The 27,857-nt window shown below is 33.9% G+C and overlaps 3 protein-coding genes across 3 annotated transcripts in view; 1 reads left to right on the top strand and 2 right to left on the bottom strand.

Moving 5' to 3' along the window:
- LOC105340296 (protocatechuate 3,4-dioxygenase beta chain) overlaps positions 1–6,065 on the bottom strand; it is a 9,422-nt gene extending 3,357 nt beyond the window's left edge. The window contains exon 1 of the mRNA XM_034473931.2: positions 5,901–6,065. Within this exon, the coding sequence (XP_034329822.2) occupies positions 5,901–6,026 (126 nt within the window). The 5' untranslated portion in view covers positions 6,027–6,065. The remainder of the gene's footprint in view (positions 1–5,900) is intronic.
- Positions 6,066–12,443: 6,378 nt separating this feature from the next.
- LOC105325796 (thrombospondin-1) lies at positions 12,444–20,318 on the top strand. Its single transcript, XM_034473933.2, has 6 exons — positions 12,444–12,619; positions 12,980–13,135; positions 13,503–13,673; positions 14,349–14,522; positions 18,491–18,680; positions 18,857–20,318. The coding sequence occupies exons 1-6, from the start codon at positions 12,544–12,546 to the stop codon at positions 18,975–18,977; spliced, it is 888 nt and encodes a 295-aa protein (XP_034329824.2). The 5' UTR covers positions 12,444–12,543; the 3' UTR covers positions 18,978–20,318.
- A 4,306-nt stretch (positions 20,319–24,624) lies between these two features.
- On the bottom strand, positions 24,625–27,419 carry LOC136271096 (probable endochitinase). The gene is made up of 3 exons (XM_066070363.1): positions 27,163–27,419; positions 25,139–25,333; positions 24,625–24,742 (listed from the first exon to the last, which is right to left on the bottom strand). Exons 1-3 carry the CDS (start codon positions 27,242–27,244, stop codon positions 24,711–24,713), a joined length of 309 nt encoding a protein of 102 aa, XP_065926435.1. The 5' UTR covers positions 27,245–27,419; the 3' UTR covers positions 24,625–24,710.
- Between the last annotated feature and the right edge of the window lie 438 nt (positions 27,420–27,857).

The raw sequence follows: 27,857 nt of genomic DNA, 5'->3' as shown, positions 1-27,857 counted from the left end.
AGTTCGAGATTGATAGCCATGCAACAGCTTCCATCGCAAAAAAAAAAATAAAATAAAACTGTCTGTTTCAAACATTTCAAGCTGAGTAATTAGTTATCTCTGTACTTATATAACCAAATCACATTGAGAGAGAGAGAGAGAGAGAGAGAGAGAGAGAGAGAGAGAGAGAGAGAGAGAGAGAGATTAACTTCTGTACTTACACTGACATGTAAGAATTAAAAAAGAGAGGACAATTTGAGTTTGATGATTGACAAACATACATTTAGCTGCTTTTTGCAGTCTTAGATCCTATAAAATATTATTTCACTAAAAAAAACCGATTAACTAGTTAGGATTCATTTCTACACTACAAGACCATTATAGTTTAATTTATATCACGTATTTAAATCTACTAGAATAGGGATTCAAGTTCAGTAAATTAATCTATTTATTTGTATGTACATGCATGGCCTACCTACACTGTAAAATAAAATTTGCGTAAAATTCCCCCTCCCACTTCATGTAGTTCCCACTATTGCACCTAGAACAAAAATAATCTCTCTCTCTCTCTCTCTCTCTCTCTCTCTCTCTCTCTCTCTCTCTCTCTCTCTCTCTCTCTCTCTCTCTCTCTCTCTCTCTCTCTCTCTCACTCACACACACACACACAGAAATGTTCACCTGTTATACTTATGCACATTTAATGAAAGAAATGCTAACAAGGTTAAATTCATTCTTTTGCACAATGTTAAATACATGAACATGCATAAAAAAAATATTTATTACAAATTTAATTACCTCAAATGTAGGCGGAAATACATTAAGTATGTATATATTTTTACATCAAAATTCGTTTTTTCTAATCGTATCTGATTGTGTTGGCTATTTATAAATCATTTGGTAAATATTCTTTAAGTGGTAAACTCAACTGGAAACAGATGAATAAACTCACATAACAAATATAGATTTTGGCATTTTCCCTATCATCGACATCCGCGGATCCAGAAAAATTTTCTGGGGGGGGGGGGGGGGGGGGGGTCCGAATTACCAAATTGAAAGTCGGGGGGGGGGGGGGGTTGTTACACTTATCAACAGAAATGAACTTCCGTGAGAGGGGAAGGTATACCCACTACCCACATACCCACTCCAAAAAAGCCTAATTCCCAAAATCATGAAATTCCTAATCCATGGAGGGGGGGGGGTGTATACCCACTCCAAAAAATATATATCTAGGGATAACAAAATCCCAAAAATCATGAAATTCCTATACTGTCAATTTCTCAACTCTAGATCCGCGCACGACCGACTGAAATTACATGCAACAGCTATTAGATTTTACTTTGGGGGTTCATCATCATGAACATGGTAAACAAAAGTGATGTTGTTATTTTTTTTATTGTACCAGGTTTTAAGTAAATACCAAAGTTACTAAAAGACCATCATATTTTTGTACGAAATGAAACTCAGTAAATTGATTTTAAAAGATCTTCAAGGAAGACTAGGATGTTTTAGTGTTTCTAAACATGCACATTTTTGAATAGCATATAAAAAACTTGTTATTAGAGTTTTTTTAATCTGCTCTTCCTGAAATAAACCCCCATACAGTCTACTCTAGTGTACTATTAATTTTTTTTTAAATCTAAACTACAAATACATGACTCTACTTGTGACCCTTGCCTGTTTTTGCTTCTTTTCCTTTGTATATACTTATGTTCAAAAATAAACACTGGTCATAAGTGAATGAAGAATCGGTCGCTTGAATAGGAATAAATAACAGATTGAAGGGATACATAAGTACAGAAATATCATGTAAATTTTTTTTCCCTTTTACTCTCTACCACAGCGGAAGAAGGCCCCTAGCCCCTAATGCTTCATTCCAAAATACATGATATTCACCAACTTGGAGTAAACGTTTAAGATCGGAAAAAAGAAATACGCTTTGTTGCACATTAAGTACAGTGATATTATATAAATAGTGCCTGTTTGGGAGGGTAACAGTTGACATTGACATCCCGAGGAAACCATTGTCAATCGACGCGAAGCGGAGGTTGACAATGGTTTTCGAGGCACATAGCATGATAAAATTTTATATAAAATATAAAAAATTTTGCAAAGTTATACCTAACCATTAGGCACATAGCATGATAAGGGGTTCAGCCCCCCCCCCCCCCCCCCCACTTTTTCTCGCAGAAAAGATTATTGTTCCTAAATTTACCTTGAAAGATTAGGAAGTTGGATTCAAAGGCAAACTAGCGCCCCCCCCCCCTTCCCCTTCCCCCCCAGCCCCCCCCCCCCCCACGAATTAGGAATTTCATTATTTGGGAAAAAAATTTTGGTAGGTAAGATTAATTTTTGGAAGATAGGTATACCCCCCCCCCTCCCCACGAATTAGGATTTCCATGATTTTGGGAATTAGTTTTTTTCTCCATATTTCTGAGGATTAGTCTAGCCCCCCCCCCCCCCCCCCCAGTACCACAGTACCAATTATTTCTATTAAATTCTAAACAATTTTTTTTCAAAGTACCTTAAAGTTGGTCTCAAAATTAATGCACTTTGAAAAAAAATTCAAATTTCGTAATTTTTCAAAGTGCGTTGTAACAATGCTCGTAATCGCCGCGATCTCTTAGTACTCATAATTAAGGTAGTATGGCACATCTGTCGATATTGATGTGAATTAAATTACGTCATAATTAACATACTTTCACCGAATTCAAACTTTCAAATTTTAAAATATTTAATCAAAAAATGCGTTTTTAACAAATTTAAAATTTTGGAAAGGTAGATTTTTTAGAATCTCCAGCGGGATTCGAACTCATGAATTACAGATTCGTAGTGAAACTTCTAATCCACTGTGCTACGCTTTAATCAAACTACAAAGTCAAGTAGTAGTGTTATAAAATATTTCTATAGAATACACAGTATAGCCAGTTTAAAGAGTGATATTGTGGATATTTTGTGTATATAAGACAAGGGTTAACGCCCAAAATTTGAGTCTATTAATATTTATGTAATAGTGTTGTGTTGTGCCTGTACTATGCCTAAATAGTAGTCAGGGTTTGATACATAGTGCACTCGCCTCCGGCTCGTGCACTATGTATCAAACCCTGACTACTATTTAGGCATAGTACAGGCACAACACAACACTATAATTGTTATTATTATGCCGACTGTTGAATATACTGACGTGCTTTGCTATATTTAAGTAGCTGTGGCGTTCGAGTGTTGACAAGTCCCTATAAATTATCACTGGAAAAGCAAGCTTTTGTTTTTTTTCTTCAAATTAATCAATTGATTTGATTGTTTATTTAATCAACAAGTTGTTGTACAATAAAAAATCAACAAAGGTTTAGGTTCATATGATATACAATTTTGGGTTTTGTTGTTTGGTAAATAATTTCCTGCCTGATACATTCAAATTAATGGAGAAAACTCGAAATGTTTAGCAGACAAAATCTCAATGAATTTTTTTCTTGTACATTCTTTATCAAGCGTCATTTAAAAAAGCGTTTTTGTGATTCTCATGTAGAATTTCTTTGAAAAATGTTCAATCCATTTGTTCAAAAGTTTATAAGAAACTTTAACTTTAAAGTTACCGTCAATAATGAAGTGTTTTTGGAAAACTGAATAATTTTAATTGCTTGATGTCAGTCGTATATATCTACGTTTTATATATATAAATACCGTCAGTTTTGATAACGGCTAATTTAGCGTAGCGGTAACGCGTTATAGGCTTCCAGCTTGAATGATTTTAGCGTCGTGAGTTCGAATCCCGCTGTCGGCGCTTGAAAGATTTTCATTGAAAACATTCGCCGTGCTCTATTTCGACATAGTATGCATACGCTATATAAATCCTTTAATACTATGCGTAATTAGATGAGTATTGAATACATAGTGACAAACTGACAGAAGGCATAATAATTTAATATAGTAGTATAGATAGATACACGTGCATGACACACAGGACATAACTACCAAGATCAACTATATTCGCATAAATTCTTTTATAATTATGATTTTTAAGCGCATTTCATATAGTCATTAACTAAGTTTTTTGTAAAATTGTAAAATTTTATTAAGTTGATAATGATAGTGAATCCCATGATAAAGCAAGATCATAGTAATTATGATATACAATTTTGGGTTTTGTTGTTTGGTAAATAATTTCCTGTCTGATACATTCAAATTAATGGAATTTGAAATGTTGTTATGTAAGCTGACATTTTAATTGAAAAGTGCATCCAGGTGCATTTATAAATACGTTAGATTTGTCAGCAGAATGAAGAATTACATTTTTTTCATGCATACTTTAAGGCATGTACTGTATTTACACTGTGCATGTCCAATGGGTAATTATTTGGACTTTTGTGTTATATAACAATGATTTTAATATACGAGTGTACAAACACCGTGCGATTGAGTACCAAAGATTCCGATAGAATAAGAAATATGCGACATATCTAACATGGAAACATGAAGTTAAGTTATTCAGTGTATAGTGTATTGAACACATTTGAATCATTTTAAATTAGTTAAATATATATTAACTTAATTTACATGACTGACAACATACATGTTTTTTTTTTCTTGAGTGTCCAAGATACACTCAACAAAGAGTTAAACTTTTTAATCAATTTAATGACATTAGTGTACCTTTTCATATTAACTATATTCTTTATGGTAGTTCTGAATTTTTATACAACTTAAATTGTAAAATTGTTTCTTATGTTCATAGTTATATTATAGCTTCTAAGCGTTTTTGATTTTTTTTTTCTTCAAATGGGCTGGATCATGACACCAATATTCTATGTCTGTCTGTCGGTATGAATGAATGAGGTGATGGGTTTATAAATGTAGGAATGAATGTGTTCATGTACAGTTGTGTATATGTTAAACAACAAGTTAATTTATCACTATATGACAAAAGTCAAGCTTATTATTTATTATCCAATTATCCTTTGTCTTGTATACATATATATCAATAATATATCACCCTGTAAACTGGTAAATTATACTACATACTATATTCTATGATTATTTTATAACACCACTTCTTGACTTTGTATTTTGGAGAGGGTTTATATAGGCTTTGCCTGTTGCCTAATCCATTTGATTACTCCAAAAAAAATATGTTTAAATTAAAAAAATACATGTATAAGAAGCTGGTCATTTTGCACTTAAAACTTTTTTTGAGGAGTTATCTTCCCTTGATGAAAAGAAGAAAACATTTAATTAAGTTGAAATATCTGTGGTAAATGATTCAATTTGTTTCATATTTTAATAAAAAGAAAGTGTATGCATGCATGTACCGAGAGATTTGTGTGGATTTCAAGTTACTTTTACAATATCTTAATAAAACATACGTTACCCATTGGCTTCAATGTAAAATTCAAGGTGTAATTAAATGGACAGTGACCAATTTGACAATTCCATTGAGGAGTATTTTTTTTTTATTATAACTTCAAATGATACCATGGTTATATAAGAATATCGGACCATTCATTCATTTATTACAAAATGTGGTCATTATACATTGTATACCTTAAAACACAGTGACTGTTGTTATGTTTATGTATAAGGTGGTATAGGACACATATTAATGAGGGAAAATGTATATAATAATCAAAATACTTTCACCGATTTAAAATTTTCAAATTTTACAATAATTGACCAGAAATTATGTTTTAAATTTTTTTGAAAAGGTAAAAAATAATAAAAGCCCCTACAGAATTCGGACTCATGATTTACATATTTGCAGGTTAGCAAACGTTCTTACCCATAGCGCCAAGCTGCATGTTACATGTAGGTTATACTGTATTTTATTTTTTTATTTTGTTAGGAAGTTTGTCACAATATTGAGGTGTCCGATTGCACCTTAAAAGTACACGTATGTGTAAACAAAATGTGAATAAATATTAATGACTCACCGGCGGGTTGTTACTATTCTTGATTTCTTTTTCCTCCAAAAGACAGTGAACTGGAATGACCAAAAGTTGTACATCTACCATAAAGAGAAAGAGTCTCGTGCATGTTTTCATATTGCCAGACGACATCGCAGTGTGGACGATCTCGCAAAGTGCTGTCCTTCCCGAAAAACAACAGAAGAAAAACAAAACTGGGATTTGTCTTTCATGAATATAAATGAGTTGTCCATAGCAGGGATTTTTTTCCCGCTGATTAGATTCTGAGGCAAGAAGTGGAAATTTTTCTTTTATTTGGGGAGGCATTCGAAAGAATCAATGATAATCCTTTATTGATATTTTGGATAGTAAGGAAGGAGGCGATGTTTACATCAGTTGTTTCTGAATTAAAGGATAACAAACCATTCGAAAAAAGAGCTGTATCATCGACGCGTCAAAAGTCCTGGTGACAACTCTCTCTCTTTCTCTCTCTCTCTCTCTCTCTCTCTCTCTCTCTCTCTCTCTCTCTCTCTCTTGAAAATTTATCATGCATTCTACTACAGTTATTGCCGAGATCAAAGAGATGCCGCGGACATTATTCTCCAATATACCACGAACGTCATCAGTAAATTATCAGATCAGAAATACCTATTTGTCTCGCACTGACCATGAAAGTACAATTTCAAACCGTAAAAAGTTTTAAAACACTGTCAATTTCACGTGTTAGTTCCAGTCAAAACGATGTGTATTGCCTCAAATGTTTATTTTTAAGAGATCAATGCGGCAGTTCCTAGGACCTCCCTAGCACATTTTCACTGCGTATTTTTACATAAAATATATAACGTGTAATAGTAATTAATAATCGTATTGAATTGCCCTTAAAATATTAGGAACATGATTCAAAGATATTTCATGAATAAGTAAAGAGTATTAAAAATCCAAAGAAAGATTCTGTCGTCTGCATGTGATTCCTTTGATCGATACACACGTAAACATTACTAACAAAACCATTGGGATTACACGGAACAGCCGTCAAAATGACCTAAATCGTCCCTATAGGCAATCGGTTTTTAGAACACAGTTCGCAGTTCGCAATTGAATAGTGAACTGCGTTCTAGATGCTATTCTATCTAGAACGCAGTTCGCAATTCAAAATTTAGTGCGATTGAATAGTGAACTGCGTTCTATCTAGAACGCAGTTCGCAATTCAAAATTTAGAATTCATATTTGCATGGGGCCCGCTTGCCTTATATGCAATTGAATAGTGAACTGCGTTCTATTTAGAACGCAGTTCGCAATTCAAAATTTAGAATTCATATTTGGGGCCTGCTTGCCTTATATGCAATTGAATAGTGAACTGCTCTCTATCTAGAACGCAGTTCGCAATTCAAATTGTTGAATAGTGAACTGTGTTCTATCTAGAACGCAGTTCGCAATTCAAAATTTAGAATTCATATTTGGGGCCCGATTGCCTTATATGCAATTGAATAGTGAACTGCGCTCTATCTAGAACGCAGTTCGCAATTCAAATTTAGAATTCATATTTGGGTAGTTTTTAGCTCACCGAGACGAAGTCGGGGGGAGCTTTTGCTATACCCTCGGCGTCGGCGTCCGAACCTGGTTAAAGTTTTTGTTGCAGACCCTGTATCTAACTTATTACTTGTCCTATCTTCACCAAACTTGCATGGATGATGCATTTTGACCTACTCATGGACTTGAAAGACTTGAATGCTGAATCAGGGCCATGAGTTTCAGATGCTGGAGGAGGTTAAGGCTTTTGGAGCAAGTTAAAGTTTTTGGTGCAGGTGCCCTTTGATAGCAATTTCTAGGTTACTACTGGTCCTAACTTTACCAAACTTGCATGGCTGGTGCATCTTATGATACTGATGCATCAGACATGCTTTAATGCTGAATCTGAGCCATAGGTTTCAGATGCTGGATGAGGTTAAGGTTTTTAGAGCTGGTTAAAGTTTTTGGAGCAGGTGCCCTTTAATGATTATATCTTAGTTATTACTGGTCCTAACTTCACCAAACTTGCATGGATGATACGTCTTATGATACTGATGCACCTGAAAGGCTTGAATGCTGAATCTGAGCCAAAGTTTTCGGATGCTGGATTAGGTTAAGTTTTTTGGAACAGATCACATGTTTAATAAATATTAGTTCTATTTCAAACTTGCATAGTTAATTGAACTATAATATATATGAATCGTAGAGGAAGCTTCAGATGCAGAGCCTGATCTTCATTATCAAGGATGCTAAAAGATATATCTTAGTTATTATTGGTCCTAACTTTACTAAACTTGCATGGATGGTGCGTCTTATGATACTGATGCACCTGACAGGCATGAATGCTGAATTTGACCCATAGGTTCCGGATGCTGGAGGGAGGTTAAGGTTTTAAGAGCTGGTGTTTTTGGAGCAGGTGCTCTCTTATGATTATATCATAGTTATTACTGGTCCTAACTTCACCACACTTGCATGGATGATGCATTTAATGATACTGATGCACCTGGCAGGCTTGAATGCTGAATCTGAGGCGTAGGTTTCGGATGCTGGATGAGATTTGTTTTTTTGGAACAGGTCACATATGTTATAAATAATAGCTTGCATAGTTGATTTAACTATAATATTAATGAACTGCAGAGGTAGCTTCAGATGCAGATCTCCATTATCAAGGATGCTAAAAAAAATTATCCTATCTAAAACCTGCTTGATAAATGTGTTCGTTGTTAAATGATATAATATGATTCCTATGATATAGTATTGTATGATATGATACACTATTGTTTTATATGATACAATATTATATCATATATTGTATTGTTAAAAGATATATGATTCGATATGATATTGTATCAATTTTTTGTACATTATGATATGATATTGTATTGTGATATTGTTATGTATAGTATTGTTTATTATGATACAATATTGTATAATATGATATTGTATAATATCACATATATTATATTTTATCACATGCTATTTCATATCATATTGCAACATATAATATTCTATCATATGATATGATATTGTATAATATATATCATATCATATTATATGATACTATATTGTATAAAATGATATTGGTTTATATAATATATTATTATATAAATATATGAAAATGTATTATATGATATTGTATAATGTGATATTGTATCATAAAATACAATAAAGTATACTATGATATTGTATGATATAATATAGTACTATAACACATGATATTGTATCAATTGATATGATACAATGTTGTATCTAATTTTATTGTATCATATGATACAATATCCTATCATGCATCAAATATGATACAATACAATATCATGCTATAATATTATACAGTATAATATCATATGTTACAATATTGTGATGCATTATATGATATGATATTGTATCATATATTATTTAAATGTATCATATCATATCAATATCATATTATATTATGATATTGTATTATGTGATCAAATACAATAATGTATAACAAGATACAATGTCATATCATATGTTACAATATCATATTTCATCATTATTTATTACAGTATTTTATTGTAATATATGATATATATTGTACTGGTATCATAGGATGCAATATAGTATTTTATATTATCGTATTGATAAACATTGTATCATATAATACCCTATCAAATGAACATATGATTATTATACAATTTTTATTATATGATATTGTTATACGATATTGTGTCAAAACAGTATCCGTGTATATCCAAGATCATTATTAACTATGATTTTCAAATAATATGATAAAGGTGGTCTCATAACGGTGATTCCTCATAAAGGTGATCCCTCGTCTCGGTGAGCTTTGTAATCTGTGATTACCTATGTTTAAGAATCGGGCTTATATGCAATTGAATAGTGAACTGCGTTCTATCTAGAACGCAATTCGCAATTCAAAATTTAGAATTCATATTTGGGACCTGAATTTTTCAGGGGCATCTACTAGTGGTATTTCACTACCACTGTGAAAATATGGTGATGCAGTTATCTATAGTTTCTGAGAATCGGGCTTATATGCAATTGAATAGTGAACTGCGTTCTATCTAGAATGCAGTTCGCAATTCAAAATTTAGAATTCATATTTAGGGCCCGAAATTTTCAGGGGCATCTACAAGTGGTATTTCATTACCACTTTGAAAATATGGTGATGCAGTTATCTATAGTTTTTTGAGAAGCAGGCTTATATTCAATTGAATAGTGAACTGCGTTCTAGAACGCAGTTCGCAATTCATATTTGGGGCCCGAAATTTTCAGGGGCATCTACTTGTGGTATTTCACTACCACTGTGAAAATATGGTGATACAGTTATCTATAGTTTTTGAGAATCGTATGGTGTCCGGATAGGGCCATTTGCGTTAGCGCGACATCGCGTTCAGATAAACGAGACATCGCGCTAACACACAACACGCCGTCGCGCTACCGCAACTTTGCACAACACGCTGTCGCGCTAACACACAACACGCCGTCGCGCTATCGCAACTTTGCACAACACGACGTCGCGCTAACGCAACTTTGCAAGTTTCATAGTCTAGTAGGAAGTCGTGTCCGGAAATATCAGACTGCGCATGCTGAAATATGCATGCACGCAAGCATGGATGAAAAATAAATAAAATGTACTTTGAAATATATATATTATTTTCATTTATTATCAGTGCATATGAATAAAAATATAGTTACTAGTGTGTCACTATATAAGGATATGAATTAATATAAAATCTACCAATTGAAACATTTACCTTAAATATTTAATAACATTCATTAAATCAGCAATAATATATTCATGACACATAGGCGTCGGAACCGGAGGGGGGGGGGGGGGGGCCTGTCTTTTTTTGCTAAGTTATACCTAACCATTAGGAACATAGCAGAATAGAGGGTTCAGCCCCCCCCCCCCCCCCCCCCACACACACACACTTTTTTTTCGCAGGAACCATAATTGTTCCGTAATGTACGTTTGAAAGATTTAGAAGTTGGAGTGAAAGGCATAATCCCCCCCCCACCCCTACCCCCCACGGATTAGGATTTTCATGATTTGGGGAAAAAAGATGTATGGACGGAGAGAGTATAGGATTACCCCCCCCCCCCATACCCCCCCCCCCCCCCCCAAACGGATTAGGATTTTCATAATTTTGGGAATTAGGTTTTTTCTCTCAATACTAGTATTTCTGAGGATCAGTCTAGCCCCCCCCCCACTTTCAATTTGCTTCCGACGCCAGTGTGACATGTTATATACCGGTAATTTTACATTTTAAAATTTCTTTGCTTAGGTAATATACAGAGCACCTAAAATGAATTTGTGACATGTACATGTTATAAATATATCATTGCTGAATTTATTAATTATATCAAATATTTGAGGTAAATTTATCAATTGGTAGATTTATTAATAATTTATATGCACTCTAGCATGTCCTTATACAGTGACATACTAGTAACTATATTTTTATTCATATGTATTGATAATAATTGAAAATAATATATGTATTTCAAAGTACATTTTATTTATTTTTCATCCATGCTTGCATGCAGGACTACAAATTTCAGCATGCGCAGTCTTATATTTCCGGACACGACTTCCTACTAGACTGTGAAACTTGAAAAGTTGCGTTAGCGCGACGGCGTGTTAAGCAAAGTTGTGTTAGCGCGACGGCGTGTTGTGCAAAGTTGTGTTAGCGCGACGGCCATCGGTTTTTAGAACGCAGTTCGCAATTGAAAATTTAGAATTCATATTTGGGGCCCGATTGCCTTATATGCAATTGAATAGTGAACTGCGTTCTATCTAGAACGCAGTTCACAATTCAAATTGTTGAATAGTGAACTGCGTTCTATCTAGAACGCAGTTCGCAATTCAAAATCTAGAATTCATATCTGGGGCCCGATTGCCTTATATGCAATTGAATAGTGAACTGCGTTCTATCTAGAACGCAGTTCGCAATTCAAAATTTAGAATTCATATTTGGGGCCCGATTGCCTTTTTGGCAGTTCGCAGTTCGCAATTCAAAATTTAGAATTCATATTTGGGGCCCGATTGCCTTATATGCAAATGAATAGTGAACTGCGTTCTATCTAGAACGCAGTTTGCAATTCAAAATTTAGAATTCATATTCGCAGTTCGCAATTGAATAGTGAACTGCGTTCAATCTAGAACGCAGTTCGCAATTCAAAATTTAGAATTCATATTTGAGGCCCGATTGCCATGTTGCAGGATAACCTCCGAGGTCGAGAAATGTTGTTTGAAATTTAAAAGCCTCGGCTAACGCCTCGGCTTTTATATTTCAAAACAACATTTCTCGACCTCGGAGGTTATTATGCAACATTTACGAAAACTCGTATTTTATTTCTCAAATAAATCATTCCACATAAAAGAGATTATTCAAATTTTAATTGCCCCCCCCCCCCCCAAAAAAAAAAAAAAAAAAAAAAAAAAAAAAAAAAACCGCAAACAATTTTAACAATTCAACAATTTTATTTTAAACAGATTAACATATCCGGTTCGAGTATCATCTGTTTACAAACAAATAAGACGAGACTAGATCGGTGTCGTAACGTCGACAAGGATCCGGCCGACACCGAGCCCGATGTATTTATAATATTATACAATATACTCACCCCATCAGATCCGTGTTTTTAAAAGTACTGTAATGGACGTCGAGTCATGTACTACAAGCTGGGGGCCAGAATCTTGTATCTATGGTTAGTTTGGATTTCTATCGTCGATGGTCACTGGGGAGGTTTGTTAAACTATATTTACAAATTCTGTCTCTATCATTGTCATCCCCAGTTACACCAACACGTATATATATATGTAGATTCAGGATGTGTATGCGTCCTTGTGTATTTGATTTTATAATGTAACAGGATTAACTGGATAACACAAATAATTGAACGACAAATTATTTTTTTAAAAATTACAAAGATAATAAAGTTTCCACTACAGAAATAGATTAATTACTCAAATTTATTCATTAATCTTCGTTTTAGGTCTTTACCATGTACTGCATAATTATACAACGTACATGTATCAATATTCAGTTTGAAAATTTTAAAAAGGTTACATATATTTTTCATGACATGTTTATTTTTTTTATTAGTTTGTTGTGCTAAGTGGTGGAATTGGACAAGTTGGAGTGCATGCTGTATTAACAAGCAGTCTCGTTATCGAACATGTCTCAGGTCCAATTTTGACGGCACAGGAACACAATGTGCAGGGAATGATCGAATTTTCCGGCATTGCTGGGGATGCCCAAGTACATTTGAAAATCTTTGCTATTAATTTTATGAAATTATTTTGATATTAAAACCATTTTAATAGAGCTTGGACTATGGGTAGTTGTCAAACAGAAATGTGACGTTGGCCTGTCTATTTCATTGCTGGCCACTGAGCTATGGCGCTTTAAAATCAACAAGATTTGTGTGGCTTTTGAGCCATGAATCTGTGAATCTATGAATCATATCTCACTCGAAACCAGCGTAATTTTTAACTTGTTCTGATGCAACGAAAAGATAGTTACATCCTACCAAAAGTCCAAGGTCTTGATTAAATCGTTCTACATATATAAGAAACAACAATTAAACAAATATCTGAGCTTCGGTATTTCTTTGATTGTTTATAAGATGAAACGCTTAGTGTAAAGCTCTCACCTTGGACTATGTGCTCAACGACGTGTGGAGAGGGACTTAGGAGCAGGACTGTGTATTGCGACTTAACATACGAACAAGTTAATCATTACAAATGTCGAGGAGAAACAGCGTATGTTGTAGGATGCAAGATGAAACAATGTACAGGTTTGTTTTGATGAGAGAGAGAGAGAGAGAGAGAGAGAGAGAGAGAGAGAGAGAGAAAATACTGTGGTTTCATCAATATTCGTTGAATACCAATTTTCGTTGATTTCGTTGTCAAGTTTATCCTTGAAATTAAATATTCATTGAACTGCAGTTTCTACTAATATTTTGTATTGATATGGTCATTGGCCACGAATTTACGTATCCTTGAAACTGTGATTTTCACTTTATCCACGAAAATTGATACCCTTGAATATTAATGAAACCACAGTAGCATATTCTTATTTTTCTTATTTATTCGTGCTTAAATCAGTCTTCACAACTTTTTAATTTCATTTTGGGGATTTAAATTTGTTTCATTCTTCCTAGTCCTTCAGACAAAGGCATTTTTACAATGATCGTAATTTCGATCTGACATTTAGAACCACTTCTCTGAGATCCACTTGCAATTTACACTTAAATAAACTTATTGAAAACATTTTAACAGTGATAAGCGTAAATTTTACTAACTTATATTAATAAAAAAAATCTCCTGTGTCTCCGTTCTGCTCACTCGACAATGTTAACCGTAAATGATCTGTAAAAAATGAAACCCATGAACATTTTTTTCTCTATAATGATTGGAGCATTCAACTCTCTTATATATCATGGTGACTTAATTTGTGCTTTTATTCTTAGTGGACGGAAATTGGTCCATTTGGTCTTCCTGGGAAGTTTGTACGGCTGCGTGTGGTAAGATGGGGTTAACTAACCGAAGCCGTGCCTGTGTGGATCCAGTTCCCCAAAACGGCGGCAAAATGTGTTCTGGGAGCCATTTTGAGAGTAAACTATGCATCTCGACCTCATGTCCAGGTTTGTGGCTTGTTCTTTGCCAATATTTAATTACACAAACTATGTTGTTAAATTGTAAAGTTCTTTTAACAAGATATTAGTTGAAGTAACATTTGTTTAACTGTTTAATTTGCTTAATATTAATTATGAATAAGGGTTACCATGTATATGAATTAGTATAGATTATCTAATTTATAGCATAAGTAAGCAGTTTATTTATGTCAAAGAATAGACAAGTGAGCTATTCTGATCACATTTTGTCCGTCGTCCGTCTGTCCGTCCGTCTGTCGTCCGTCTGTCCGTCTGTAAACTTTTTACATTTTGAACTTCTTCTCTAAAACCGCTTATCCAATTTCAACCAAATTTGGCACAAAGCATCCTTATGTGAGGGCGAATATAAATAGCAGAAATAAAAGTCCGATCTGTATTCAAAGCGGAGAAAACCTTGAAACTGTAGAAAAAGGGGGGTGCATTTTTAAAAATCTTCTTCTCAAGAACTAATTAGTTCAATTCAACGTAGTTTAGCATAAATTATCCTTATGGGAAGGAAAATATAAATTGCAAAAATTAAGTGCTAATTCTGATTCAAATCTGAGTTATTACGAAAATAATAATAAAGGAAATGCGTGTTTCAATCAGTTTAATAGCTTCGGGCTCGGCATACGGTAAGAATTACCTACGGTAAAATTGGTAGGCAAGACTTGGTCTGAGCAAAACAAAAGATTGGCAGGTATTAATCTGCCAATCTCATTAAAATTTCGGGATATTTGATGGACCAGTATATTTGTATTCGCTGTAAATATTGCTGCAAAAAAATGCGTATTTGGAATTGACGATTGCCGATCTGCCCCGGCTTTTATTTTGCCACGGCCCGGGTTTGCATACCCATTTTACCAAGACTCGTATTCCATACTTCTAAAACGAGGTTCTTTGTTTAAAGCAGCCATGACATCATACGAAAAAGGGTCGATCTGACTATGATGAATTTACTTGCTATGCAACCGTTCGCGTATGAAGGGAAATTTTTGAAACATGCAAAATATATTGGTGCCGATTTTGTGAAGTAAACTAAGGGTAAATATTTCAATGCGTTGACAGTTTTCACACATGACGTTGGTGTTAGCTTGTTCTGATTTTCGTTTCGTTTTCATTATTTATGCTTTGTAACCTGGGAACTATCGTCTGTATTTCGTGATTTTTACGTATCAAATAAAACAGAGACTTCGGTAAATCAAACAGTTAACAGTTTACCTGCGCAAATTAAGCAATATCTGATGTGGGGGTACTGAAGTACAATTCATTCTATCGGTAATTCGGCATTCTCTTTTGCGTAATGGTAGATTAATGCAATAGGTTTTGTTGAGATGCTCGGCATTTTCTCGAGTTTATTCAGTTTAAATAGAGTTTGATATCGCTGACGGAAATATGTAGGTACAGTGGTAACAACGTTATTGTTGACAAGCCAATCGTGTTAAATAGTTCGTGTAACGTGGGTGATCGTTCGTGTAACGTGCGGGATCGTGTGTGTATCAGGAAAAATAGTTTGCGTTTTTTATCGTGCGTGTTCGTGCGTGATCGTGCGCTTTTTTCGGTTTGTAACTTTTTTTACGGAACGTCGGGATTCATTCTTAAAACAACGACAAGTAGTTTTTGTAAAACAGTGTGAATTTTAAACTTTTTTCCATAGAAGAACATAAACAGTTGTTAACATGCATTCTCTCTTTCATGGTTAAATACATTTATCAAGTATTTTCACAGCTCATTCAATCCTTCGTTCGGTCGAGTTAGTTTTGCATAATGTTATAGTCAGCCTCTATCAAGCATCCACTGTGTCTTGACACATAATATTAATCATATTAGCAATAGCAGCACGTTGAATGAAAGCAGTCAAGCTTACCCACTCCCCGTTTTAAACTAAACGATTATCCCCAACGTTTTTCTTTCAAATGAAAATACGATACGCATTCCTATCTGAATATTTGTTTGAAATAATTTTTTTTATAGATGCTTTAGAATTTAGAGAAAATATGTACTGTGAATAATGAAAATATTCAATGTGGTAAATCGAAATTCTATGGAACAAGGTGACAAATTTACCTCTATCCCGCATAATCAAATCGTACGTAAGGGAACTGGATTACATAAACAGTCAACCCGTATGTAAATAATTTCGTATAGTTAATGCATTATCTTCATTTCATTTACACTTAAGTTATTATTCGTTATGGAGACAAAAAAAATTAATTTGTGTTTGAATCATATATTTTTTTTTGTATGGATGTTTAAATTGTTTACTCGTAAGATATAAAACAGTGCATTGCTACTGTACATGCCGCTTTTTAATAAAACACAAACATAAAGCAATACAAATTAAAGCAATACGTTTTCTTAATTCTAATCTTAAAAATTAATTTTGATTTTGCGTGTTTAATGGTGTAGAATCGTTCGGTTGCGTGCTTTATCGTTTTTGTTCGTGTATCGTGAAAATTCAGTAAGTTAATGATCGTCCGTGTATCGTGCGTGATCGTTCGTGTATCGTGCGTGATCGTTCGTGTATCAGAAACGTGCGTGTCGTTTGTCAACAATAACGTTGCTTCCACTGTATATACATGTATATATATGATTCATTTCGAAAAAATAAATTGTGTTCTTTATTTGTTATACATGTAGTGCATGTTTCTTGTGTTTAATTGTTACCCTACAATTTCTATTTACTAACCATATTTGAGTGTTAAGCTTCGAATTATAAGCAAGATACAGAGATTTGCTCACAATTCTATGTTTGTACACAGATCTTAAAAGCTACAGATTAAAAAAGTAAAAAAATTGTCAATATTTATTACGAAAATTTTCAAAGTCTGTTCTTCCAGAAACCAACTTATTGAATTGTAAACTTAACCTTTTTAGCTCACCTGAGGGTGGGGCCACAATGGGGGGGGGGGGGGGGGGGGGTCGAAGTTTAACAAATGAATATATAGAGTAAATCTTTAAAAATCGTCTTCTCAGAAACTAATCGGCCAGGAAAGCTGACACTTGTGTGGGAGCATCCTCAGGTAGTGTAGATTCAAAGTTGTGAAAATCATGACCCCCGGGGGTAGGGTGGGGCCACAATGGGGGTCGAAGTTTAACATATGAATATAAAAAGTAAATCTTTAAAAATCTTCTTCTCAGAAACTAATCGGCCAGGAAAGCTGAGACTTGTGTGGAAGCATCCTCAGGTAGTGTAGATTCAAATTTGTGAAAATCATGACCCCCGAGGGTAGGTTTGGGCCACAATGGGAGGTCGATGTTTTACATAGGAATAAACAGAGTAAATTTTTAAAAATCTTCTTCTCAGAAACTAATCAGCCAGGAAAGCTGAAACTTGTGTGAAAGCATCCTCAGGTAGTGTAGATTCAGAGTTGTGAAAATAATGATCCCCAGGGGTAGGGTGGGGCCACAATGGGGGGGGGGTCAAAGTTTAACAAAGGAATATATAGGGTAAATCTTTAAAAATCTTCTCAGAAACTAATCAGCCAGATGATTCTTTAATTGTTAAGACTTTGGCCCCAGGACAATTCTTTGGCCTCACGACAAGGTTCAGAGTTTGATGTACGTTTATATCCCATATATAAACTATTGTTAGGGATCTTTTTGAGAACTGCAATACTCAACATATGATATGACTATAAAATCATCCTGTTAGAAAAGGGACTAATGATTATAAACACAAGAATATCCAGGGGAAAATGGATTTTATTTATACAGGATCTACATGTATTATTGTACATTGTCCAGATAGTTTGTATTATGACTCCATTGAGCTGATTTAATCATAACTATTGTTCCTCATGTGAGCGATGTGGCCCATGGGCCTCTTGTTTATACTTTCAAACTGTTAATAAATATCATATTTAATAGCGTGATAGCATTTCTCTACATTTTATTTTTGGCTTTGATATTAAGATAAACCCTCCTTTTAAAATCTGTTGTATTGGAAACTCCCATAGATACCACCCCTAGGAATCGTCTAGTCACAGAGATACCCGTGGCTTATGACGAGCATCACGGAGGAGCAGACGACTCACAGAGTAGCCCAATTGAAAGCTTTTTAACCAAACATTCTTTGCTTATGGCATCCATTATTGGCTCCGTAGGATTCATCATCTCTGTTTTTATTGTTACAGCGTTCGTATATAGGTAAATCTCTTTCTCTCTCTCTCTCTCTCTCTCTCTCTCTCTCTCTCTCTCTCTCTCTCTCTCTCTCTCTCTCTCTCTCTCTCTCTGTGATATACGATCAAGCTGATGTACCATAAAGACAAATTTGGACGCGATAATTTTATTATTGCATCAATTGAATTTGATATTTGTTATAGGTATCTAGAGAAAAAACGATTACGTACAACTCCATACAGAATGAAGAAAGTAAGGTTCGAAGGAGACATACGGACTGTTGTTTTGTATCCTAACAGCAAAAACCCAATGGAATCAACCTAGCCAATTCCATATTGTTATTGAAAAGTCGTGTTTGGACAATTAAATCCAAAGCAATAGGAGTTGTTCATTGTTTAGTTATAGACACTTTTTTCGTTGCGCTTATGACATGGTCATATGGTCATGTCCTTTAGATCATTTCAGTACATTGCAATGTGTTAAGCTTAAGCAAATCATAATAAAGAACTATTTAATAACATCCGATTAATTTTTGTTAGCGCTCTCGAGCGCTAGCAAGTACGTTAGTCTTTTTCACTGGAATACGCATGCTCGACTCCATAGTAGGGGATTATGGGAATACTGTACTTCTGTAGATAAACTTTACCATTTGAATTTCGTTTTATCATTTTCACATGAAGTTTTGAAATGAAATGTCAAAAAGTAACAGTAGGTCAAATAATGCAAAGTTGTTTTGAATATAATGGTAAAAAGCTAGCTTTATCTTAAATTTCTTCAAGCTCGGGAAACAACTTCGGATATGTTTTCCGAGCTTGCCGGAAAGGCCCGAGAAGATACGATTGCTACAAATCAGTACCAATGTTTCTTGAAAATTTTCACCTCAAAATTGAAATTACAGTAGTTAACGCACAGTCAATGAGCTATGCCATGCCTCTAGATTCACAGTTCTAAATTGAGACCACTCCAGCACAATTCCAGTACACCACTGTGCCTTGCTATTTAAAGGGGCATGGTCACGATTTTCGTCAAATTCTATTTTTCTATTCTTATTATTTACAATGCTTTAGAAATGCATTTCTTATGATCAAATGAAATTTGAGAGCCAGTCTTTAAGTTTTAAGCAATATACAAAGCTCACAAATCTGTGTCATGTAAACTAGGCTCGTGCCCTGTTTTTGTTTACATATTCAATTTACCAATTAAAAACCTTTTTGTAGCTGATTTTTCTATCTTCTTATTCATTTTAAGCATAGATAAACAGTTCCTAACGTTTAACACAGTCATTTTAGGTTTACATTTGAAATTTTTACTTCAACATTCAAAATGCAAACAAAAGCTTTGTTTACAAGTCAAAGAATTGTAAGCTCTGTAACTCGCTTATAACTCAACAAATGACACTCGAATTTTGTTTGCCTATTAAGAATGCCTCACTGAAGCATTGTAATTGTTCAAATCGGAAAAAATAATTTTTGACCAAAATCGTGACCATGCCCCTTTAATTAATCTATTCAAAAATATAAACCAATGTTTTAGAAATCTGCTTCTGTTTTTTATGATGGCTACAGCGCTAGCTCACCAATCTTTTTAAAAGATAAGCTTGTTGTCTTTATTATAAACTGTAACTTTTGAGGGCATAAAAGTACCACAGAGTGAGAGAGAGAGAGGGGGGGGGGACTGAGTTTGCAAAGGATTGCAGAGACATTGTATGAAAATCTATACATATAAATGAAGACATTTTGCCAGTAATCTACAAAATGCCTGCACGGCAGAATAGTTGCTTACATCTTTGGTATTTCAACATGTGTGAGATTATTGTGATATTACGAAGTAATTAAAGACCTACTTTAATTTTTGATAAGCGAGCTCGCAATAGCAAAAATGAGAGAAAGGTGGTGGATTCAAGTCAGTGGTAGTTAGCATCAAAATATATACTTGCAATGAAATAATATTGGATAATTACATATTGATAAAGAGTGAATATATTTACCAGGAACGCATTTAGAGTTTACATATAAATTATACATTTATTGCATGTTTGTGAGGGAAATATGAAGTTTTATTCCCCAAGAAAAATCATATTTCCCGAGGGCATCGCCCAAGGCGACAGTTGAGAATAAGAATACATCGGGTTCTAATCGTTGTTTTAATTCTAATAGAGCAATTAATAACATTGTGAATGTTTACCAGTTTCTTTCTATGTCAGTTTTCTAATATAAAAAAGGATTGAAAATAGTGAAACTCATTATTGAATCGCATCGTATGCTTATCGCCAAATTTTTTCATTGACATAGAATAAAAATTCTAAGGGTGGGATATGATGAAAAATATGACGATGACAGGGAAATATGAAGTTTTACTGCCCTGACACGTGACTGTCTAGAACCAATTAGATGTCGCGTTATATAGAATAATCAAATCGAGGTATAAAAATAAGATTTGACAAAAGTTGAATAAATGAAAAGACCCAATTCATTTTTAAACGTGCGATTTCAGTTTTGATGGAAAGAACTTCCCAAAACGGAGTAACTAAAGGTTGACTAATTAACATCATGGCGGAAATATTTGGGCGAATTCATCAGACATCAATCAAATACCTTGGATCAGACAAGTTTGGTTTAAAATATACAAATTAATCTGCATGCTTTAACGTTTTTAGATTTATTACATATATTTTTTATCCCATTGACTGATTTGTACTAAAACAATAGATATAAATTATATTTATTTGTGAACCAAGACAATTGCAAGATTGTGTTGAAATATCAAAATGAATAAATTTCGTATTATTACAAAATATTTTTCTTTATGCCTAATATATATATATTTTCAATATGATCCTACGTGTTTTTTTATTACGAAGTCGTTTAAGTTGTGAAGTTGTGCACAGATAGAAAAAGTAGTGATCCTGATAAATTCATGCACTACCTTGTCCTCCTGACCGAGTCATTAGTGTTGGATACAGAAACCAAAATAATAGCGGATGGCTCAAAAACTGATGTGAAAGTGAACTTCAAGACATTTACAAGTGTAACTATATAGAGATATTGACAAACTTTTCAGTATAGGTTAAAATTAGTCAGCCCGTGGACATTCCAAAGACAGAGAAATTGAAACAAATTATGAACCTAATTATATGCTCATCAGCATTTATGAGATTTTGATAGTTGTGACCATTTTTAAAGCTAAAATTACCTCCTTAAGGGGGATGTGTGGTCATATTGTACATTTGAGGATTAGTATGTAAACATTTCTTGACCTGGCTTAAGCTTGTTTCTGTCCAAAACTCATCAAAACTGTTGCCAAAATATACAAAAGCAATAAATATGAGATTCTACATGTTGTTTAGTATGCAAATTATGCATACAGGTACAGGACAATGCATTTTTAATTACGTAAAACAGCTGTCGAACTGCGCAGCTACAGACTTTGAAGATTTAAAAATCTGAAAAAAATATGCAGGTGGTTCATTGGTGTCCACTCTACAACCATTTGTTGAGGACAAACCAGTCTATACTTAGAACTGCTGTGTCTATTGATATTGGGACACACTGACGTTATATTCTTATAAAAAATAAACAAAAAATGAATGTCAATTCAAAACAATCCGTGTTGAATTTCATATACATCTCTATACCTGTCCTATGTTTGTTTTATGGGTTTTTTCAGTTCTATAAGCATAAATTAAAGGAAATTCTTTTTAGAAGTGGGGTAGGGGTCCAAAAAAGTGATTGTCTTAAATAAAAAAAATTAAACGTTATATTTCAGTTAAATTATATCTTTAATGTACCTCCATAGACACACTCAGACAAACATATATTGTGGGAATTGATGCCCATTTTAAGAATAGGGTACCCTTCTTTGAGACAAAGTTACAACTTAAATAAGAAAGCTTAGACCTTTTTCTCAACAAATGGTTGTAGAGAGGGCACCAATGAACCCCCTTCATACATTTTCAGGTTTTTAAATCTTCAAAATAAGTCTGTAGCTGCGCAGTTCTGGGTGATTAAAAAGGCATTGTCCTGTTCTTATACGCATACTTTTCAAACAAAATGACATGTAACACTTCATATTTATTGCTTTTGTATCTTTTGGCAACAGTTTTGGTTAGTTTCGGGCAGAAACAAACCAGTTCAAGAAATGTTTAAAATGTACAAGATGGCCGCACACCCCCCTAAAAACCATAGATAATGGCCAAAAATATCATATTAAAAAATATAAAGCAAATTTGATGGTGAACTAGTTGACCATTTAGCCTCATTAAAGGTTGAACATGTGTTTTGTCTGCAGCCACGGCGCGGAGTCTGTATACAACTTTTCTAGCAAGATTGGTGAGAGAGAGAGGTACACACTTGTCTGTAGTTTGGGACGAGAAAGCAGTAATGTTTGCGATGCTCCAATAAACTCTGAGTACAGTCGCGTTTGTTGGGGTTTATTTAATTACAATGAGTCGTAGTACAGTCATACGTGTACATGTGCAGTTCTCCACAATACATTCAACACAACATGTAAGTGTACAAACTAAATATACACCAACGAATTCTAAACGTTCTTGCGACCACGTGTCAATACCCTACCGAGCATTTTTTTAACTATTCGTACTTGCCCTTTTCTGTGTTAAATAAGAAATCATGTTTATGAAGTAAATAAAACTAGTTGACAACGCAAGTTGTGCTCAAACTACCTAAGTTTTAAATGGTCGTGCTGGCCTTAAACACATGTACATTCGGGGAACGTGATTTTGACATTATCGGATACAGCATGTCAATACGACAAATATGAGCTTTAGCAGACCGAGTGTATTTGCTCGATCTCATGTTTTCAATAAAAACGACGCTATCGATTCAATATGACCTTCAAATTTATTGGGGTTTTTTTTAATTGTAAAACATGAGTGAATAAAGTTTAGATTGCAAAACGTTAGTTTTTTATTTCGTGTTTTACGCATAAAATTTTATTTTATTCCAGTTATTTATTTGTATGCGTAGCTTTCAGGGCCATACTTTCGATGTTTTTATGTAGGGGGTCAGATGCTATATTATATGTTGCCAAATATTTTTAAAATGTATCAGTGGTGTTTTTCTAGTCCTGTCTGACCCCCTCAATACCTACTGTTTTTTTTTTTTTACATCTTTGGCATTTATTTGAAGAAATGGCCTATTTTCATCTTCAACTATGTTATGTGTTTCTATTTTCATAAAAAAAAATCTAGTGCAGTCGTCCTGTCTCTTAATAACAAAGGAACATAAAGTTGTTTACTAGCACTTTAAGTCCGTTTCAGTGGCAGACATACATGTAAATATTAAACAGTGATTCACCCAACAGTTTTATGTTTTAAGAGAACAGGTTTTCATCGTTGTCAACGACAAATACAAATAATCTTCGTATGCTTTTGTTACGTACAGTGGTGATTTTGTTAACTTAATTAAAGACAACTACATTCAGTTATAAGATACTTTTTTTTATTGTAATACATACACAAATTCAGTACTGAAGTAGATTATTTATATTGCACATATGAATTTTAGAAAAATATAAATATAACATATTTGCTGTTATTTTTCATGGTAACCAGTTCCTCGAACGATCTTCTCCCCAACCTATGACTTTTTTTGAACATGTATAACGTGAATGAGTGCTGTCATTTTCCTCATTAAAGATTTTGTTTGCTTAATGATCTTCAAGGAAACAATGGTTATTTTTTCCGACAACATTTGCTTTTTATTTCTGTCAAAAGTTATCTTTTTGCATTTTGTAGAAAACAGAATTTTTTTTTAATTAGAACTTTTACATGGTATAAGTTATTATAATAATACCTGTATATGCATTTAAAAATCGTTTTTCAGGATTCTGTTTTTCTGTCATCAGTATGTTAAATGGTTTGAATCATGAAGAAATCATGAACATGTTTAAGAAAAAAAACCGCTTGCAATATATTTTTGGCCTGCAAGAATAATCTCTTAAATGCTAGGCAAATTTTTATCTATTATTTTTTATTTTGAACGATTTCTCTTTGACGAATGATGGAATAGTTGTATGGTTGTCGTGTGGAATCAACTTTCAATCACCCGATGTAGTTCTCGTGATCTCATCTAGGCATGAAAAGAAAACAAAATAGGCTTTAAATAAATAACGTTTTCAATCGTTCAATCAAATTGATTTTGTATCCATCTTTTAAAATTTATCAAAAATTAATAAATAAATAAAGTTTGAATTCATCAATTTGTTAATTTTTCAAAAACTTACCCCCCCCCCCACCCCACCCCCCCCCCAAAAAAAAAACTAAAAGTAATTTACTATTCACTTAATTTTAACGTGATTGAATATACCTTTTCTTTGTTCTAGAGAAAGTTAGTTATCCCCTTACAACCACCACCCCCCGAAAAAGACACACAAATCAACCAACCAAACACCCCCCCCCCCAAAAAAAAAAAGAAAAAAAAAAGAACAAAAAAAGAACAAAAAGAACAAAACAAAATGCAACTTACCCTCCGACTGTGTAGTCAAATGCGAACAAGTTGTAGAGAATTCGGCACATTTTCTTTCTCTATCGTCCCAAACCAACTGCCCCGGACAAGACCGACTGTACAGTTCCTTGTCAATACAAGATACATAACCCTCACATGTCTGACAAGACTGATAATTACCGTCCACCAACTCACGACAGCTGTTCACACAGGCAGCTAAAATTTCAAAGAAAAATAAATACTGCAATTAATTGTTTCAATTTTCACTTTTTTGCTTCTGTTTGCGGTTGTTTGTTTGTTTGTTTGTTTGTTTGTTTGTTTGTTTGTTTGTTTGTTTTACGCCATTTATACTATTGTAGTTTTTTTCAATTGCAAATTGTTTTGACAAAAAAACGTGGTTTTTTTTACGAATATGTAAAATGACGAAAACAAAAACCCCCAAAAAATAAAAAGCTGCACAAAACCATGCACATTTGAACTGTTCTCGTCGCGTTTATTTTAAATTTTCAAAAATTTTTGTTTGAATCAAATTATATGAAAGTGTATAATACTAGTAACTTTAATAGCTGGATAAAAACATTAATTTTAAACATTTCTTTCTTTACAAACATTCATTAAATACAGCATCTATAACTTTTAAAACATGAAGAATAAATTTTCATTTCACTGTCTAATAGTTTTGTTGTAATCAGTCTGACAGTCAGTCCGTCTGACCGACCGCTAGATATTATTTGTCCAGAGCATATACATTGTAATCTCATCCATTGTCCAAACACGGCTTATACTTCGCAGGATGTGCATTGACCTTGAACCACAATTCTAGGTCTAGCTAATGCTAAGGTCAATTGAAATTGTAAAATCCTTGCCCAGACCATATATTCTCTCCAATATGGCACATACCTAATAGTTTGCACACATATTGCCTTTCGGTAAAGTGTATGCAGTGATCTTGAACACTCTTTTTAGGTAGAAGATAAAGGTCATATCACACCTCTATTTAGAATAATATATCAATATCTTTCTTATATTGTAAACAATAGTGCTTGTAGGGAAAAGGTGTACACTATCTTTGAACCATGTTTCTACGTCAAATGTGAAGGTCATAGCTTTGGAATCCACTTTTGGATTTTTTCTTGGCCTTTCTCTTGGCCTAATGGTCATATCTTTTCAAAAGACTGCTGGTATATAAGTAAAGGGTTTATATTAAGCAACCTTTAATTTAGTTTCTCTGTCAAAGATATATTGCATTTTTATGAGCAAAGTCCCTTTTCGAACCGTATTCCGCCACTTTGCGCTACCTTGTTTACACATGTACTACATCCTTACATTGCTTGTTGAAAAAAGGATTTGCAGTGACCTTCAGCTTTACTTATAATTCACTTTTACGAGGCGGAGTTTGTTGAGATTGTCACCATCTTAGTGATGTTTTTATTGATTAATTATGATATGAATTATAATTTGATGTTCATAAATTCTTAAATGAGATGTCCCCGAGGATACTTGTCGTTTGGTACTTCCTCTTTCATGAGCAGTACGACATACCAGTACACAAAGAGCACACGGCGGGTGTGATCAGTCAACAGAGGATGCTCACTTCTCCTAGGCACATGATCCTACCTCTATCTTTTTAATTTGGAGGTCCGTGTTGCTCTGCTTTGAATTTGTATTTCGTTTTATGGATTTATGAGATGGTTGACGGTTTGTTATTGTCATTTTTTTTATGGCTATGTGGCCAAAAACACCCCCCCCCCCCAAAAAAAAAAGATTTGCATAACATACTGATCAAAACCAAAAAAACTATAATGTAATAAAGATCTCATTGGAAGAAAAATGCTGTTGTTTAGAGCCGTTTGTAAAATGATCAAAAAATTAATATAAGACAGCCTTTTAAACCTAACACTAGAAACATTGTTTTGCATAAAAAAGCTTCAGATCATAACTCGGTTTTTACATATTTATTTAAAAAATAGCCTGCCTCATTGTTAATGGAAACCTGCATTGATTTAGGAAACGCCTACATTTTTTAATATTTTTCTTATACGTACCTGTACAGGGGGGTTGAGAGCATTGGTCGGTTTCGGTATCTTGCTGAAAACACGTGTATTTGATGGCTTCTGTTATAGGCATGTCACAAGAACGAGTTCTTTCACGTTTTCCAGTACCACAGGTCACTGAACAAGATGACCAAACTGTCCATGTAGGAGGTGGTCAATTCCCTTCAAGGAATATAAACAAACATAAACAAAGAAGGGACAACACTCATTCATATGTGAACCAAGATTAAATGCAAATTTTATAAGTGCTTTTTTATACAATTTAATTGGCAAAATTAGAAGAAAAAAAATGATGTTTAATTGAAAACAAGCACATAGGTAATCAAAAATTTTAATGCTCATCAAGACAAGGCATAGGTTCCGTCTGTTTTTTATGGAAAGATATGATTATAGCCTCAAGTCCACTTTATGTCTAGGGGGAAGGGGGGGGGGCAATTACGGCTTCATGTGCCCCCCCCCCCCCCCGGGGGGGGGCACAGAGAGGATAAGTAAGTAAGAAGAGGCATCACGTGTACATGTCGTGTGTAGAGCAAAATAATCGCCGAGAGTAATGAGAGGCATTAATGTTCAATGTTCATTTATGTTTGTGGGAATCAATTTTCATAGATTTTGTAAAAATGACAGTCTCAAGTTTTGTAATATATAACGTTAATTATTACATTTTTAAAAATTAGAAATAGCACGTT

Source organism: Magallana gigas, chromosome 8 (assembly GCF_963853765.1).
Source record: "Magallana gigas chromosome 8, xbMagGiga1.1, whole genome shotgun sequence".
NCBI lineage: Eukaryota > Metazoa > Mollusca > Bivalvia > Ostreida > Ostreidae > Magallana > Magallana gigas.
This window is presented reverse-complemented; position numbering and strand designations above follow the sequence as displayed.

What these genes read in the sequence shown, in the direction of transcription:
- LOC105325796 (XM_034473933.2), top strand. Translation starts at nt 12,544, where the DNA reads ATGTACTACAAGCTGGGGGCCAGAATCTTGTATCTATGGTTAGTTTGG. An exon ending in CGTCGATGGTCACTGGGGAG is followed by an intron (nt 12,620 to 12,979) that starts GTTTGTTAAACT and finishes TTTTTTTATTAG; the next exon opens with TTTGTTGTGCTAAGTGGTGG. An exon ending in GCATTGCTGGGGATGCCCAA is followed by an intron (nt 13,136 to 13,502) that starts GTACATTTGAAA and finishes ATTGTTTATAAG; the next exon opens with ATGAAACGCTTAGTGTAAAG.
- LOC136271096 (XM_066070363.1), bottom strand. Translation starts at nt 27,244, where the DNA reads ATGCCTATAACAGAAGCCATCAAATACACGTGTTTTCAGCAAGATACC. An exon ending in CTCTCAACCCCCCTGTACAG is followed by an intron (nt 25,334 to 27,162) that starts GTACGTATAAGA and finishes TTGAAATTTTAG; the next exon opens with CTGCCTGTGTGAACAGCTGT. An exon ending in TTTGACTACACAGTCGGAGG is followed by an intron (nt 24,743 to 25,138) that starts GTAAGTTGCATT and finishes TTTCATGCCTAG; the next exon opens with ATGAGATCACGAGAACTACA.